Here is an 18,533-nt window from a genome sequence, read left to right on the forward strand (position 1 = left end):
CTTTTATTTTGAAAAGCCATTATCCCAAAATGTAGCCTCTAGTAACTGCTGGTTCACGCTTCACCCAGAGACCGCAGAGCTCGGGCAGGAGACGTGGGAACGACCGCAATGCGCGTGAAGCATGTCATCTATCTGGGGGAAAGTCTGTTATAAGGTCTGAGCGTTTAGGTGGTTCTTGATTAATGATGCGATTGTACTCAAACTTTTAAAGTAAATCCATTTTGGACAACACACGACTCTACCACGCAGGGAAATTACCTTGGCTCGTAATTTGCTGAAGAACCCGTCTGGATTGTCCATTAAATAGCTATCTTATCCATCTCGCTAGCTAGCTGGTTACCAAACTTGAGACCAAACAGCTTGCTAACGTCACCCAGCTAACGGTAACGTTATTGTAACGTTTAACCAGCAATCTAGAGGACATCGTGAAAGGTTATTCGAGCTAGCTACTTAGGAGGCTGTTTGCATCTGTAAGGTTTTTGTTACAGTTTACATTTAAAATGTTCAGCTGGGCGAATAAAGAAGGAAAGAGGAAAGATCCAGAGCTTTTTCAGACGGTGTCGGATGGATTGAAGCGACTTTACAGGAGCAAGTTATTCCCATTAGAAGATGCCTACCGCTTCCACGAATTCCATTCACCGGCTTTGGAAGACGCCGATTTCGATAACAAACCAATGGTACTTTTAGTCGGCCAGTATTCAACAGGGAAAACTACATTTATTAGACATCTGATGGAGCAAGACTTTCCAGGAATGCGTATAGGTCCTGAGCCTACCACTGACTCGTTTATCGCAGTTATGTACGGCGATCAAGAAGGTCTCGTTCCAGGCAACGCTTTGGTAGTTGACCCAAAAAAGCCTTTTCGAAAACTCAACGCATTTGGCAACGCCTTTCTGAACAGGTAATCCCCAACGTCAAATCGAGCATTTCACTCTAATGCTTTTTTAACTTAAGGTATACTGGTTGGACTACGTATTTTAAACAAATAACCGTTTGTGGTTTATTTTTCCTTAAGACTACAAATGGCGATAAACAAGTTTTTGTTTAAAATTGTTTTTAAACCATTACCTCAATTACCTTGTAATGATTAACTGATCGTAGCTTCCATTGAGCTGCTCAGTTATGCGAGGTAACAAGACACAATTTCTCAGCCAGTTTCATTAAAAAGGTATAGTTTTAGATGTCCTGTTGGACTAAAGATTCAGGTGGCATGTGTCATCTTCAGTTATTACAGACATTTGTGAGCATGTCTATAAGAATTTAGCTCAATTCTTACTTTAAGTATGGTTGTTTCCTTTGTGGGGATACACTTTGACTTAATGCATATTGTGCCATGCCGGAAAAGTTCCCTGATTTGGGAGTATGACCATGTGCCATATGGATCTCCTTGTTTGCGATTAAAAAAAAGGAATAGAATATTTGCACGTGTTGTTTATCATGTATTCAAAATGAGGTATAATTTTGCAGTAGATGTGACTCTTGATGTCTGGGTTAGGGTAGATATTAGCTGTTTTGTCAAAAACGTTTGGTAAAGATGGACCCTGTGTGTCTGGTTTAGCTCTATGTGGTCCGTTTTCTTTGGGTGAATGTGCTTTTCTTGATTTATGCAAAGTGCTGTTGCCAATGAATTATCTCAGTAATATGCATCTGGGAATCCTCAACAATATCGAAAGTTTGTCTAGGCAAAAAAGTGTATGAACAACTACCCATCTGTATTGTTTCCTTTCTCCTTTTACATTTTAGATTGCATGACCTTCACCAGTTTGATTTACACCTGGGCATAAGATCAGCCTGAGCTGTGCTCCATGCCTCGTTTCACTAGTCATTGTTGTGTAGTCCTGACCGCGTGGAACGGAGACATGGCTGGGATGTCCGTGCTGGTGCTGAGGGTAGCTCACTGAGTGGGTGCTGGATGCGGGGTCATCATCCCCAACTCTGCGTGCTCTTGGAGGCAAAATGTGCTATACCCATTGTTGGTTCAGATGTTTGAGGTGTTTATGCAGTGGCTTTTATCCTGGCCACAGTAGGAAAAAGCTGAGTCACGGCTCAGTTTTCCTGTTGTCACTTTGCAGATAATCTGGGGAAATGACTCTGCAGTTTGCCATGCTCATTTTGCAGGCTTATGTTTAAACGTGTCCTCAGTTGGCAGGTCTGTCCTGCTTTGACACTGTTTCCTTGCTGTTCTTCTAGCGTATTGGGGACATTTGAAATTTCTGTCCTGGTCACATTGCATCTTTATCAGTAAGGTTAGTCGTAAGTGACTAAGACGAGTGAGAATGTCCTGAGGAAGATTTTGTTTGCAGGTGTATGTGTGGACACACATGCATGTGCGTACACAGCTTGTGACCGTCCCTTTGGTACTAGCTGTTTATAGGAATAGGTTAACTGCTTAACTGATTCGGCTCCACACACACTGCCCATACTGGTTTGGCTCCACACACACTGCTTACTGAGCCGTTAGAAACTGTAGCCAAAGTATTTGTGGCATTCTTTTCTTAATTCTAGTCAACAAGGTTATGGTGTTGAACTCTTGCCAGTATTAACTTTTATAACTTGGTATGGATAACTGGATGGGTGAGTGGGTGAGTAGATAAACATGCTTGATATCTTAGCATAAACTGGTTAGACTTGATGACACATTTCTTTTCCATTAAATGGAAATTGTAAATAGAGATGGCTCCGATCCAATATCGCATATCGTAATTGGTTCGATATCAGAACAAAATGCTGGGTCTGATATTGGGGGAGAAATCTTTAACGAAACCAATCCAATACTGTCACAAATCCAGCCTGAAAATAGCACAGCAGCACTTTGTAAGAATATGCCGCAAGTCATGTGATAACAGCCAGGTTAGTTAGAGTATGGTTTACACGTATGTAGAGTTTATCTGTTTTCTTCACATTAACAGTTAGAAATATTATGTTCAAATCCAAATAGCAGTGACCTCGCACATGTGATGACATGCACTACTGTCACGTAGTTATGATAACCCGTTCCCCCACACTTGGTTATCTGCCCTCTAGTGACATTTAAATGAGACATTATAGCATCTTGGCACTGTTCACTGCCTCAGATCCACAACAAACAGTGATTTATTTATTCATCGTGTTCTTTAATCCTTTTTCCCCACCCTGTCCATCTCCTTGTATTCTGGATGGATCATTGTCTCAGCTGTAATTACTGTCCTCACTGTAACAGTACTGTCTCTGTTGTCTGTAGTGTAATTACTGTGTCTCTTGATGTGACTTATGCTGCTGCAACTAAAGAGTTTCCCTCTGGCATCCATCCATCCAAATGATGTTGCTTCCAACTTGGCCATGAAGTGAAGGGGGTTTTGGATCTGGGAAAGGAGAAAGAACAGCAGAAAGAAGTAAAGCACTTCTGTAAATTCTGTAAATTCATGAAGTTAATGACCCTGTGGCTTCGGTATATTTCAACATCATGAAAAAGTGGGAAAGCTGCTGAGTTTGCCATTAGCCTGCTGAGAGGTGGACTGGAACATTTGATTAAGAAGCCAGAGATTAAGCGAACCTCAGATGAGTCTGTCCATAGAATAACCACCTTGTAATTGTTATGAGATTATATTTCTATAGGTTGTAAAGCAGAGATTGAGTGAAGAGATTCGTAGAAGAAGAAGCCTCTCTCTGTCTGCTCACTTGGTGCCTGGTGTGTGAAGAGTGTATTGGTCAGAACAGCACTTTACCTCAAATAAATTAAAAAAGAAGAAGAAGAATAAGAATATATGGGGTTGTAGCACCGTCCACTGACACACATGCCGTGTGAAATAGCAGAGAGGCCAGGAATGAGAGGAATGCTCACAGTGGGAAAATTGAACAAGTTTGGGAAGGGAGACTCTGCTTAAGTTCATTTTTAGAACATCGTAATTTGAGAGGGCGCACAAGGCAGTGGGGTTAGGATCGGGGGAGGGGCTTGGTAGTAAGGTCGATTTTCTAATGCTAGTATGTTGAAGACCTAGAAAGAATATTTGAACACGATGGGTAAGAGCTATTATGTAAATGAAAGGAGCTGGAGGATGTTAATAGGCTCAGGTTGTCTAAGGTAGAAGCTGGAAAGTTTGCCCAAATATCCTGCCCTAAATGCCCTCCCCCAAAAGAGAGAGACTTTTAATTCCCCTCCCTCCCCTTCCATTTTCTCACATGATCTCATGATGACCGTTTCTGAACTTGTCCTTCCTCAGGTTTGTTTGTGCTCAGATGCCCAACCCTGTGCTGGAGAGCATCAGCATCATCGATACTCCTGGAATTCTGTCTGGAGAAAAGCAGAGGATTAGCAGAGGTCAGTTGGGGGTGGAGTTTCTTTTTACTTTTTCTTTTCTTTTGTGTGCATGTTTTGACTTCTGGGGGGGTTTTTGTTTTGTTTTGTTTACAGCTTTGCTTTTATTTTTGAGAGTCAGTGACTCACTTGGGCATGTCATTTCATGCCTTAAGACAAAAGTAAAAAGAGTTAACTCGGCCTGCCTCTGCATTATTGTAGTGTTACTAAGATATATTTTTAGCGTTCCTGTTTATATAATGCATAACAAGCGCTGCTCATTGGGTGCATGTCCTGTGTCTCTGTGGAAAGGAAGGAGCAAACTTATAGGCCTATATGTGGACATGGACAATGAGTACTAGTTTTTCCGTAATGTAGCTTGGAACATTGTTCAGTTGGCTACCTTCTAAACCATTTCCACAGGCTTCTACAAAGTTTAAAAACGGATGTGCCTGGCATAGTCAAAGCCACACTTTAATGCTAAAACGGCTTACACACGGGTGTCAAAGGCTAGTGATTAGTGTGATAAATGTGTTCACCAGTCATCAAAATCTGTTTGGGCCAGCAAAATATCAGTAATTTCAGTTACCTGCTGCTTCACAGGCTCTTGATTTCCCAAAGGAAATGCCTAGATATGTTTTAGATGAAGTGGTATATACCTCATTGCAGAGCATGTTGTTAATTTATTGCTCAACCTTACTGATTAGTCTTCTGTGGTGACATTTGACAATTTGGAGCGTTTACATTTATAAAGTTGGCATAAATAATTTTGGTTAAAAAAAAAATTGTCACTGAGTGTTCAACAGTGTTTTCAGTACAAGTCAAGGAATATTGCAGTTCCATATTATGCTCACATGGTGCTGCCTGCAGAGCATAAGGGATAATCACAGTCCTGCTGAAACATCACCCTGTGAGTTTTGTATTGTGCGACTGTGCCTGCCTGCGACTATATCTGCGCTTGTTCATGTGCGGCCATGCGCATTGTGACTGTGTGTACACGTGAACCATTCAGACACATGATTGGAGTGTTAGTGACACACGGTGATGCTGTGTCTCTCTGCGGAGACCAACACCCTGTCTCATCATCCCCCCCCACTCCCTGTGTGTGTGTGAGAGAGAGAGAGAGAGAGACAGACAGACAGACAGATAGACAGACAGACAGACAACATGCTTGTGCCTTTGCTGGGTGAAATAATTTTCTGTGTGCTCAAGTGATGATTGTACAGAGCTCTCTGGACTGACTGCTGCAGGAGCATTGTGGAAATATGATAATAAGACAGCACAGGGGTGGGCGGTCGGTATTACTTTAGGTTCTAGGTGTGTGGATGAAACATGATGACAGGAACGAGTTGCTTTAAAATTCTCCCAAGCTGCAAAGCTGCGTAATGTTTGTTTTGGGTTCACTGCAAAATGGGCCCCATGCACGTTTTTGGGATCTCAACCATTTGGTCTTAATCTTAAGCATCATTACTAATTTCTCTCAAACCATTTTCACTGTTTTTGGGGTCAGAATTAGAATAGATTGAAATTCTGGTAGGTCTCCTGTTTTTCCCATGAAACCTGCAACTGACGCCATGAAAAAGCATGACTACAGCATGAGTGAAGCGGCATCCAGAATGCCCTTTACCCTTCCACAGTTCCATATGCTTCTAGTTCAAAGACGTAGAACTAAAGAGCTAAATAAATTCTTGGCTGAAGTAATGGGAGATCAGTGGAAAAACTCATACAGAGATTTCCACCCACACACATTCTTTCTTACTTTATACATGAACTTGGGGGGGGGGGGGGGGGTGAGGGGGTAAGGGGTGATCGCAAGTTCATGATTCTCACTTTCCTGTTCTCCCAGTGGTGGCTTGTTGCCAAAATAGTTCATAGTTAGTACTTTTCAGTTTTGTTTTCCATCACTGCTACCCATCATGCTTCGAACTCTGAGATGTGATGTTCAGATTGCATTGTCAAATGAAATCTGGATAAGTTATAGTTTATGAAAGGTTTCATGTTACGTTTTGGAATGGACCAATACAAATTGCGTTGATATTTCTTACTGCATAGAGGAGGATATTGAAGGGTTTTTAAAATTATTTTAGAATTCAGTGTGTGTGCGCACTTGATTTGTAGATTATTTAATGGTATGATTGACAAAACAATTTCATTCAGTTTATACTGAGCACCTCTCAGTTTTCATATCGCCTGACAAGTATCTTATTCATATGCTTAAAGCTCTGTGTGTTTTGAGAAAACTGAACTGTGCTTTGTTCTCCTTTGGATCTTGTACCTTCCTTAGTCAGTTAATAATCTGCTGAGGTCTGCTGACATCCAGCCTTGGATTCTAACCCTTCTTTAGCTTAACGTTAAGTTAACTGTTCAGTGAACCATAGCCCATTATGGGCGTGCAGCGTAGTCTGCATTCAAGTATAAAGGTGAGCTCAGCACATTCTTTCTTCCTGAAATGTCATTTAGTGTCCTTGTCTCATATAACCAGGTGCACTACAAGGTCCCATGGTGTTTACCGCATACTGTGTGTGTCTATGAAATCTTCACAGATACCGTCTTTGCAGAATGATTCTTTGTCATAGCACTTGGAAGGACAAGCTAAGCCATTATCCCCTGAGGACATGTGAAAGATCCCGTGATGCTCGTCATCTTGCTGATATCATGTAAAATATTTTATTACTAATATAAACTTAATTCTTTAGTGAGTAATCCATTACTCAGTCCAGCTTGTATGACACTTTTATATTTGAAACAAATGAATATCTTTCTAATAAGATATTGATGGGGTTTTTTTTGTTGTTTTTTGTGCTTAATCGTGGTTTTGTTGGTTTGTTTGGTGAATTGAAATTGAATGCCAATTCCCAGCCCTGTATTCTTATTTAGGAGGGTGCATTGCATTGGTCGTAACTCTGAGGAGTTTGTCTTCTCTTCCTGGTAGTGTAAAGTGCTCCTTTCATTTTTCATGTTAGAAAGGTTGAGCCTGTCTCTGTGCTGTTTAGACTGCACAAACCTGAAATAATGAAAGCTATAAAATAGAGCAGATGCTCAGAAAATACTATTTTCACTTTCATATATGAGAGAACCCACATTGCATTTTGACCACCAGTAATTTAAAGTAGGTCACGAGGGCAGAAGCCAAAACCAAGCAATTGGTGAGAAATGTAGCTCAAGGCTGTATGATATGGACATACATGCTATATTGTGATATAAAATGGCACATATTGTGATTGTGTTCCTTCCTGCAATATGTGAAATATATGAATAGTGCTTAACCCTTGATGTATGTTTACAGACTAGATTGATTATTACCAAAAAATATCGAACAAATTTGTGTTTGTTGGATCACGTGAATATTGTGATTGACCAGAACTCATACAGAACCCTCATCTGCATTGTCTACGCTTAGTCAGGAGTTCACAGCGTATAATAAGAACTTCTGTGATTTACTTCCATGCTCGTTTACAAATTGTGGCTTTCTGTGAAGACAGTATTGCAAAGGCAAAATTTTAATGATTTAATAAATTATATTTTGTACTACCATGTGTGGTAAATCAATAAATGGAAACTGGCACTTCCAAAGTGCCTGTTGATCTCAGGCTAAAGACCCGTGGTATAGAGAGCATGGAAGGAATGAGGATGGAACTTGTTAATTCATGACTTCAGTTTTTCCAGTACTTTTTCTTGTATTCTCTCTTTCTGTTTAAGCATCCAAGTATTTCAACAGAGAACCGGTGGAGATCAGGCGTGGTTGTTGCATGAAGGAATGAGGAATTTGGCAGAGGAATGAGGCTGGAACTTGTTCATTTATGACTTCAGTTTTTCCAGTACTTTTTCTTGTATTCTCTCTTTCTGTTTAAGCATCCGAGTATTTCAACAGAGAACCGGTGGAGATCAGGCGTGGTTGTTGCATGAAGGAATGAGGAATTTGGCAGAGGAATGAGGCTGGAACTTGTTCATTTATGACTTCAGTTTTTCCAGTACTTTTTCTTGTACTCTCTTTCTGTTTAAGCATCTTGAGTATTTCAACGGCGAACCAGTGGAGATCAGGTGTGGTTGTTGGGTGTACAGACAACCTCAGCTGACTTATTTATGCTCTTAACCTTTGTGAAGAGGTGTTGCCACACTGCTGTAGTTATTCAGTAACTGAATATGAAAGACTCTGTACTCATTTCCATTAAGATCTTTAATTCTTACTGGGAATGACTGAAGAACTGATCGGGGTGGAATTTTAAATGTGTAATGTGGGATTGTCCAAAGGGCATACAGCTGTTGCAGTCCACGAAGCTACAATTTCACTTTTGCCAGGCACAAGACACAAATTGCAAGCTAAAGTTTCATGACTTTAGCTTGCAATTTTTGCTCATTGTTCATTTGTGTTCCTGATACTGCTCTCAGAATCTCTTCATTGTGTAACAGAAGCTTCACCAATTTCACGTCACAGGTCACCCAAAAAGTTCAACTGACTGAGGCCATCAGATGAGTAGTGCAATATCTTCCAAGCTATACCAAGTGCAGTTTCCTTGACTTATTACTCATTGAAGGTTAAAGACTGTACCTGCATTAATTTAGGTCACAGGTCACAGCCATCATGTGTCGGTCGGTTAAGAAATTTGCAATTAACAAATGTAGGTTATTTTCAGCCCATTTATTTATTGATTGATTTAGCAAATTTACATTTCCTGAACCTCGAACTTATCCTCAGTCTGTCATCTTTCTTCATGAGGTTGACGTGTTTGTGAATGAGGTTCGGCAGCACTGGTGTATATGGCTATGTTGGTTGTACGCTGCGATGAAATCACTCAGATTAATTCCTATGTATAGTACATACAAGCCAGCTGGTGCCTGGTCTATTTCGGTATTGCAGTGTGGCTGGTGTCATTTTACTCACCCAGAAAAGTCAGTGTAAGGTTGGAAATCTTGTTCCACATATTGGAACCAGTTGGGGAAACAGGAAATGTGTGGGTAGGTGGGTGGGTGGGTGGTGTATTTTGTATATCTGCTCCTCCACCCATGTCCAAGCTTCACACAATCCTGGCTTTAGATGAAAAGGTTGTTTTGGAAACTTTATATATTGGAAGGTTCCAGTTCATGAATCAGTTATGTTTTAAATCACACCCCCTTTTTGTGACTTTCTATCTGTCAAGATATCCCCTCACTGTCTGGAACTGGTTGGACTTGGAGAGGTCACACCCATGTTGGATTCCACCTCTTAATGTGTCCTGCCGACACTAATGACTGTTTAGAATAAAATACGTGTCCTGTCCACAGTACAGATATGTTTCACATGCTCACACTCAAGTAATAATTGCTTTCCATGCAAATTAACAGAACAACTAAAACAATGGGCTGTAATGTTAGTATTCTGTAATACTAACAGTAATATCAGAAATATAGAAGCAAAACTCTCAAGACATTAGCCAAGAGCATTCTTTATAATGTAACAGCACAGTGGGACTGAAAGGGTTCTAATTCTTATTTTAAGGATGACCCATACTGACATGGTATAATTTTGGAAGAAAAATCTATTAAGAGAACTGCTGGTACCACTCAATCACTAACATCTTAATTTTAACAAATAAGGACAAAGGTATATTATCTTGGAAAACTTTTACTCATCAAATTCTTGTCTTAAACGTACATGTCTGCAAATGACCTCTCCAGCCAAAAAAGACCCATCTCCTTTTCTGCCCCTTTCCCAAAAACCCTTTCTCAGGGAAGAGTAACACACCTACAAGTACAAACCTCCGTTTGACATAAGAACAGAGCTTATCAATCAAAGTCCCATCTCTTACTTTCTTTCTTTTTATAATAAACTTAAATGTGAGATGTGTTGGTATGGGATTCTTTATCCCAATGCTTCAAGGTACTGCATTCTTTCACGCAGTGAAAATATTAGCAGCCCAAATTTCCAAGGCAGTATAGCAAACACTTGAAATGTTCATATCACTAAGGTGTCAGAGATTTTCAATGATTGTCTTCAAAAGCACTAAAGCCAAGGCTCCTTTATTAGTGAGACCATCAGGTAGCTTTTATTTAGCTGCTAATCACAGCATACAATGAATTCTGTGAGCTTGAATGAGTTTTTTAATGCTGCGCATCACTAGATGAAGCCTCTTCTCTGCAAATGACTTGGTGGACTTGATGCAAGTTATGTGCGGCAGGTTCTTTTGTGACATCCTCCTGTAAGATAAGGAAAGAGTGTGGCTGGAAAAATGGCATTGCCAAGCCCATCAGACACTGCAAGGGTTTCTCCTGCAAGTGTGCTCTGCACAGCTCTTCAGATTATTTTTGACTGCTAATAAAGGCAAAAATCTTCTTTATTGACCCCTTTGAGTGATCCATCAGGGAGAGTTCCTAGTGAAGCATCATTGAACACAAATCTTTCCCAATATGTAGAATTTTCAAAACCCCACTTCCTAATAATGTGAAATTCAGTCTTGTTTGCTTCATGTAGTTTGTACTATAACATGTTTCTTACTGGATGCTAAGTTGCAGGCCTCAAACATATTGTGCTTTGTCTTGCAACACAAAATCTGACTTGTCTTGCATTGCAGTTGAATAAGTGCATCTCACTGCATTACCTGGGAGGAATTACATGAATTATCCTGTTGTTGTAGTAGTAATTTTCCATCAGCAGTAGAGATATCTGTCCCTAGATAGCAGATTCTGTCATGCTCCTTAGGCCCAACTTGAAAAGCTGCTTTTTATCTGAGGCATCATTCTTGTCACAAGACAGTTCCATTCCTAGTAAGAATGTGGATTTGTTGTCCATGGACTTGCTAGTGCTTTTGGCATATCAAGAGCCATGCGTAGTAGTTGGTGAGCTATTTTGAAGTGATTTTATATTAACTACCTCAGTACCCCTAGCCACAAGCTGAGCTTTTGGTATTATTTCAGTGCATGTTTCTTTCAGGGTACGTACCCTTCTTGTAGGCACTGTGCTTTGCCATGCGTGCCCAGTCTAGTCTGTTTTCTAGTTGCAAATTTTGCTTTTCTTCACCTTCTGTCCAATTTCTGTAAGTGTTTGTGTCTCTCCAGATGTCCTTTACTCCAAGTGCTGTATGCACTTGTCTTTTTCAATGCAAGTTATCTGCCATGTCTCTAAAGTCAACATTATTTAAATTCATCACCATTAGTATTTAATAACCTCTGAGGCAGGCCTTGTACACTAATCCAAGGATGGATGAAATGCTTCACAATCTCTAAGGATCTGTGTTTAAAATGCTACCAGCACTAAAAGTGTGATCAACAATATGGAGATTCTGTACTCCTTGCTCAAGTTCATGTAAATCCATTTTATTGTTCAGATGCTAGTGGCAGCTCCACATCATCTTAAGTTTTGGTCTCCCATACCTTTTGGCGTGTCTCACTACTGTCTACTATGTGCTTTAAAATTGGAACATCTTTGTTTACCTTTGTTTACTGAACTGCTCATCAATTTCTAAAGTCTACAAGTTGATGTATGTCCATGCATGTAGATATAATTTGAGTGAGATTTTGTGTTTCTCATCTGGAGTTATTTAGTAATGGAGTAATGATGTCACAATAAATGTTTCTTCTTCACACTGATTCTCCAATGTCCTTATTAAGTATGTTCACACAGTAATGGGTCAATTGGTCTTGGAACATGGTAGCTTAGTTTTTCTCCATATCCTGTACTACCCTTGCCTTCTTCAGGAAAGCTTTAGTCAGCAGTAATAGTGCCCTCATCTGGTTACTCTGGAAATGTAAATTACCATTCCTTCATTTCAGAGATACAGTGAAGTATGCTGACTTGTGACTCATATTAATGCTCATGATTGACTTGGAGGATTCATCTCCAAAGATCCTTTTCACTGCAGATTTTACTGATGTAAAGGTGAGCTCTGCACATGCAAAGCTGTCTGTCCTTTACGTCTAGACATGCAGGGTCTAGTCATTTGAAAGGTAACATTGCTTCGGGGAGCTCTATTTAAGATTTTTGCAAAAATACTGTATTGGCTGTATCCCTGTTCAATTATGTAGTTGATTATTCAAATTGAGCTTATCCAAATCACTACAGATTTTGTTCAAGACTGAATATTCTTCCTAAATATTTTAAGATTCCTCTTTTTTAAAAAAATGGAATCAATTACTTTTAACATTTATACCATCATCGTTGTCAAAATCCTTTGCCAAAATTTCCATCGCAGTCTCTCTCGCCCTTTCAGAACAGGACAAAACAACTGTTGGCGCCTGCTTCTTTTTCTCTAGTTTGGTAACATGATTCAATATTGAAAAATATCTATTTTTAAAGCTGTTTTAAGGCTTTCATAAGGTTTACTTTCATGGAACACCAGTGGAGTCATGTAGTTACTAAGCATTCTCTGCTACCAGTGTTAACGAATAAAGGCAAAGGACTATAATATTGGGAAAACGTTTTACTCTTAAAATTCTCAGTGTAAATGGGCATGTCAACTATGGTTCTCTCTAGCCAGAAAAAGACCCCAACCCCCCTTCATAGGGAGCAGGAACCCATTTCACATAAGAACAGAGCACATCTTAGAGAGTCCTCTTTCTATGGAAACATCACGTTTTAAGTTTTGTCCTGTGTAACATGTCCTTGTATAAATCAGTGTGTGTGTTAACACAAATATGCAATAGTAACAACTTTCACCAATGTTGCTAATGAATTACAAAGTACATAACTGGGGGGAGAAATGCATTGCTAAGCTAACCCCTCCTCCCCTAAACTTTATTTAATCAGCAATACTATCTATGACTTGCCAAAACACAAGGGGGAATTGACTTCTATATTCATTGGGGAAAAATGCAGAGACAAGTTTAAAAAGGTGTTTTTGTAGCGAGTTATTACTTCAGTGCAGGAATAAAACTAACCTCCTGCTGTCTGTCTCTCTCCTATAGGCTATGACTTTGCAGCTGTGCTGGAATGGTTTGCTGAGCGTGTTGACAGGATCATTCTCCTGTTTGACGCCCACAAGCTTGATATCTCGGATGAGTTTTCGGAGGTGATCCGTGCCTTGAAGAACCATGAGGATAAGATGCGAGTGGTGCTGAACAAAGCCGACCAGATTGGCACTCAGCAGTTAATGAGGGTCTATGGTGCTCTCATGTGGTCACTGGGGAAAATTGTGAACACCCCAGAGGTCATTAGAGTATACATTGGCTCATTCTGGGCTCAGCCTCTGCTGGTGCCAGACAACAGGAAGCTGTTTGAGGCAGAAGAGAAGGATCTTTTCCAGGACATCCAGGGACTTCCTCGCAATGCTGCTCTGCGGAAACTCAACGATCTCATTAAAAGGGCCCGACTGGCTAAGGTTTGCTTTTCAGTGTTGTGCTGCTTTTTAGCATACATTAAACAGGGCATAGTGGAGTTATCATGCTGACTGAATTGAGGTTTCAAAGATCAGTTTTTGTTGAAAAGGTTTGCATTGCTGGCCAAATGCTGTAAATTATGCATCCACACTCAGTTTTTGTGTTTGTACACTTTTGAGTGAGTGGGGGAGGGTAATGTGTGTTGGATGAGGTGTGCATATATGCTGATCAGTATAGTGTGCGTGCATGCGTGGTGTTGAGTAAGGGGTGGGTGTGTGAGAGATAGAGATATATATATATATATATATATATATATATATATATATATATATATATATATAGATATATATATATATATATATATATATATATAGATATATATAGATATAGATATATATAGATATATATAGATATATATAGATATAGATATATATAGATATATAGATATAGATATATATAGATATATATAGATATATATAGATATATATATATAGATATATAGATATATATATATAGATATATATATATATATATAGATATATAGATATATAGATATATAGATATATAGATATATAGATATATATAATATACAGGCATTCTGTCGAGTAAGGTAGGTGTGTGTGTGTGTGTGTTTGCTCACTCGCGCATGTGTGCGCGATGATTAATAAAATGGGAATAACTGTTTCTAAATCTTTCAGACTTTCACATCATAACTGTATGCATGTAAATGGATTGCTTAGACTCCACCAAGAGAACACTTCAAATATATGTACATGGTAGACTCTAATGCCTTATGCAAAAAAAATTAATCAGAAATCAAATGTGTACTCTCTAGGTCCATGCTTACATCATCAGTGCGCTAAAGAAAGAGATGCCAAACATGTTTGGGAAGGAGAATAAAAAGAAAGAGCTCATTGCCAACCTTGGAGACATCTACGCAAAGATAGAGAAAGAACATCAGATTTCCCCAGGAGACTTTCCCAAACTCTCTAAAATGCAGGTATGGGGAAACTGTACACTCTCAGTTGAGTGCTGAATGGCTTTTTTAAACATTTGTTCTTTCTTAATGATTTTCTGACTACTGTAAAGATTGTACTCTTTTTTCCCCCCTCTTTTTTTTTTTGCTCCTTCATGACTCCTATTGGTCTTGGCCTACAGGAGATGCTGGCCGGTCAGGACTTCAGCAAGTTCCAGTCAATGAAGCCTAAGCTAATGGAGGCTGTAGAGGACATGCTCTCCAATGACATTGCCAAGCTCATGACCCTGGTGCGGCAGGAAGAAGCAGCCATGCCCAGCCAGGTAGTCCAGGGTGGTGCTTTTGAAGGTGCCATGAATGGCCCCTTTGGTCATGGATATGGTGAAGGAGCTGGAGAGGGAATCGATGAGCTGGAGTGGATTGTTGCACGAGACAAACCCACTTATGATGAGATTTTCTACACCCTATCTCCTGTTAATGGTAAGGTGTCCGGTGCCATGGCTAAGAAGGAGATGGTGAAATCCAAGCTACCTAATACTGTCCTTGGAAAAATTTGGAAGCTTGCTGATGTAGATAAAGATGGATTCCTGGATGATGAGGAGTTTGCCTTGGCCAACCATCTTATCAAGGTGAAACTGGAAGGGCATGAGTTACCTTCTGAGCTGCCTGACCACCTTGTGCCTCCCTCCAAACGTGGACAGTAATCATTAATAAAACCCTGACATATTTGAGCCAAAAAAAAAGGGGTAAAATGGGGATCAAGGATAAAGGTTGAAAAACAAAAAGGAAATTTTAAAATGGGCTATGATTTTAGATATAATTTGGGAAGAGCAGCCAATCTGGGAAGAGCACTAAAGATTTCATTTTCACCTGGTTTAGACTTTATTTTGACTTGTAATTCTAACATCTCGTCAAAACTAAAATGTATGTAGATGGATAAATGTCTGTCAATATGTCACTGTTTAATGTAGGAAAAAAGCCTGGTAAGCATTGCACAGCAGTCTAGAGAAGCACAAGTGCCTTACTATAGGGGAAAAAAAAAATGAATCTAGGAACAGTTATTAGAGGAGATTCTTCGTCACCAGATCGTATATTGGCAGCAGGAAGTTCTGCGTAATGTCATTCCATTGTTCCCGGCCTTCACATAGCTCTGTACTTAATTTCTTAAACTGAACCATTACAAATGGAATTTACGAGGACAGAAAATGGTGAATCCTCCATCTCTAATAATTTCCAGTTTTCTAAAATTATTATATAATTTCACTCCTTTTTTGTTTTAATTGTAATTGCTTAGAATTAACCAATTTAATAAGCTACATTTATTTGCGTTGCATTATTAGGTGCAGTATGTCTAGTGTCTTCTGACCAGAACTTAACTCACAGTTGAAGGGATTGTCATTTCCTTGTGTAGTAATGACAATTACAGTTTGGACTTTGGACTTTTTCTTTTTGTGGAATTGATATTTTGGATTTAAGAGCAACGTACCCAGGGAATACCCAGGATGCTCTGTAATACACTGACTTAATTTCAGTACAAAATGTAATCCCTGTAAAATGGCTGCAATGCAAACGTTAATGTAAAAAGCACTGGAGAAACTACTGGCTGCACTCCACTTAATATACATGTCAAACAGCATTACTAATCTCTAAGCATATACTTCTATCTGTGCCTGTATTTAAACAACTTGCTACAGTAAGTTGAGTCTCAGCTTGCTACAATATGAAAAGCTTTACATCACCACTGTTCATATGTGTATTGTTGTGGTCTACTTTGAAATAAAGGTTTATCACCATTAAGCTACTGTGCATGTCATGTCATGTCTGCCTGCACAGAAGTGGTTATAATATTGAGCAATGTTTTTAATTAATTTTTTAATTAAATAGTCTTCCTGTGTCTAAGTGATTTTCGTTAATTAAAAGATTAAGATGGTTTTCATCAAACATATTAGTTGCATGGCCCAGTACATCAGGTTAATCACATTCACATTTTCTGGACTAGTTGGATAGAGAAACACTTGTGAAATCAGTGTTCCGTTTGTTGATGAGTAAAAGATATGAGCCATCATGTACAACACATTAATCCTCAGTGTTAATAAGTATGTTGAAATAAATCTTTTAATGCTTTTAATATACATGTATTTATTTATTTTAAGCATCCAAGTAAGGATGCCCCTTAACATCCCTTTTTAATTCTCATTCTAAGGCCCAATCCCATTTCTTATTTTTACCCCTATCCTCTGTTTTTCAATGTCCCCTTCCCCCTTGGAACAGAGTTACAAGGAGTAGTGGTTGAAATTTTCCCCCTATGAAACAGGACCACCTTTGAGGAACCCAAAATTATCATCAGTAGTATGGGATGGCTTTTATGGATATAGACCCTAGTTTTTTTCTACCAGAGCTATCTTTGTGGTATACTGTATCCTGTCATGCAACAGTGGCAGATAATCTTTCACAAGTAGGAGTAACCTTCATACGTTTTTGTAATCCTATAGTGTGGTTTATCGTATACTGGCTACTATACTGCATACTATGGGAATCAGTATACAGTATATACTTAGTGCAGTATGCAGTAGCCCTATACAGTAATAGGTCGTTTCGAACTGAGTCATTGGCTATGTATATTGCATATAGTAGTATCCTTTTAATATCTTTACTGCATATCTGTAGTATCCTTTTTCTAATATTTTTATTCACTGTAGAAATTAAGTATATAATACTTAATTGTCTGTTGATACAGCCAACATGGAAAAAGATGGTCACCTTTTACCGACCTTAAACACTGCGTGTAACTCATAACTCATACTCAGTCGTAGTTTTTCCAAGAGTTCTGACTTCTCAGAGTTGAAAGGTCTGAGAGAGCACTTCATCAGGGTGGTTGTAGTACAAAGTGAACAATATGTACTCAATAGCGCTCTTTACGCTTTTAAAACAGGGCAGTGGTAGCTCAGTGGTTAAGGTACTTGACTTGTAATCGGAAAGTTGCCAGTTTAAGCCCCACCACTGCCAAGTTACTACTGTTGGACCCCTGAGCAAGGTCCTTAACGCTCAAGTTGTACTCAGTTATAACTGTAAGTCACTTTGGATAAGGGCAGCTAATTGCTGTAAATGTAAACCAGATTCTCAAGTTAGCATTTGTGTATGATATGCTTTGAAATACCTAAATATAAGGAGATGCTTATATAAGTGGGAGATTAAGCCATTATACGTAGGCTTTTTGGTCAAATCTCCGCTTACAGGCCACTTTCGGCAATATGAACGTTGGATATCATATCGTTTTCACTTCTCAAACTATTCAGATGATGCAATTCAGCTCTCTTTTTCGGTGTACCTTTGAAAGGTAAAATAGCTAACTGAACGCCAGTTTCAGGGGAGCCAAGTGCTATCTTATGCGCTACCCTCCTTATTTCTTCAAAAACAGATAAAACTGCGTGAAAGCCCTGACCTGAGGAATTCCGAGGTCCCAGTTGCCGTGAATTCTGCATAAGTGACCACAATTTTCCAGGTGTGTGTTTTTTTTATGACAAATTTCGTTTTGATATTTGTGATAATTATTTCTTACCGGACAAAAATATTGAGCAACAATATCGTCTGCTGGATATTTCTAGTATCGCATCGTAATTATTGGTAAGGTCGTGTTTAGATGGATCATTCTATCTACAGTAGTGATTTAAAACAGTATTCCCTCATGAATATGTATTATGGGTTTTCTATTTCCGTTAAGATGTTGGTGTCCCCAACACTTGAAATTACGAGAAGCGTTTAATACTCTAGGCAAAAACAACACTGAAAATAAAATATATAGTTTGTACATTTTTTCTCTAATATGCTGTTTTATTTCCTGACATTTGAACTTTGATATTTTCGTCTTAAAATGATGAAAACGAATTTGAGTGCATTTTTATAAATTAAATATCTTCCGAATTTTCTGTACTCTATTTTCATGTCAGCACCAAAAAAAGTCACTACACATAATCAACAATTGATAACACACGTAAA

At 39.0% G+C, this 18,533-nt stretch overlaps 1 protein-coding gene across 1 annotated transcript; it reads left to right on the forward strand.

The window, feature by feature from the left end:
- The first annotated feature begins 65 nt into the window (after positions 1-65).
- On the forward strand, positions 66-16,436 carry ehd1b (EH-domain containing 1b). Its single transcript, XM_027007796.2, has 5 exons — positions 66-901; positions 4,200-4,297; positions 13,151-13,563; positions 14,397-14,561; positions 14,720-16,436. Exons 1-5 carry the CDS (start codon positions 501-503, stop codon positions 15,239-15,241), a joined length of 1,599 nt encoding a protein of 532 aa, XP_026863597.2. The 5' UTR covers positions 66-500; the 3' UTR covers positions 15,242-16,436.
- The last annotated feature ends 2,097 nt before the right edge of the window (positions 16,437-18,533 follow it).

The sequence above is a fragment of the Electrophorus electricus genome, chromosome 17 (assembly GCF_013358815.1).
Source record: "Electrophorus electricus isolate fEleEle1 chromosome 17, fEleEle1.pri, whole genome shotgun sequence".
Classification (NCBI taxonomy): Eukaryota; Metazoa; Chordata; class Actinopteri; order Gymnotiformes; family Gymnotidae; genus Electrophorus; species Electrophorus electricus.

Excerpts from the sequence above, each read along its gene's own strand:
- ehd1b (XM_027007796.2), top strand. The coding sequence starts at position 501 with ATGTTCAGCTGGGCGAATAAAGAAGGAAAGAGGAAAGATCCAGAGCTT. Across the intron at positions 13,564-14,396 it reads AAAGGGCCCGACTGGCTAAG|GTCCATGCTTACATCATCAG; the intron begins GTTTGCTTTTCA and ends TGTACTCTCTAG. Across the intron at positions 14,562-14,719 it reads CCAAACTCTCTAAAATGCAG|GAGATGCTGGCCGGTCAGGA; the intron begins GTATGGGGAAAC and ends CTTGGCCTACAG.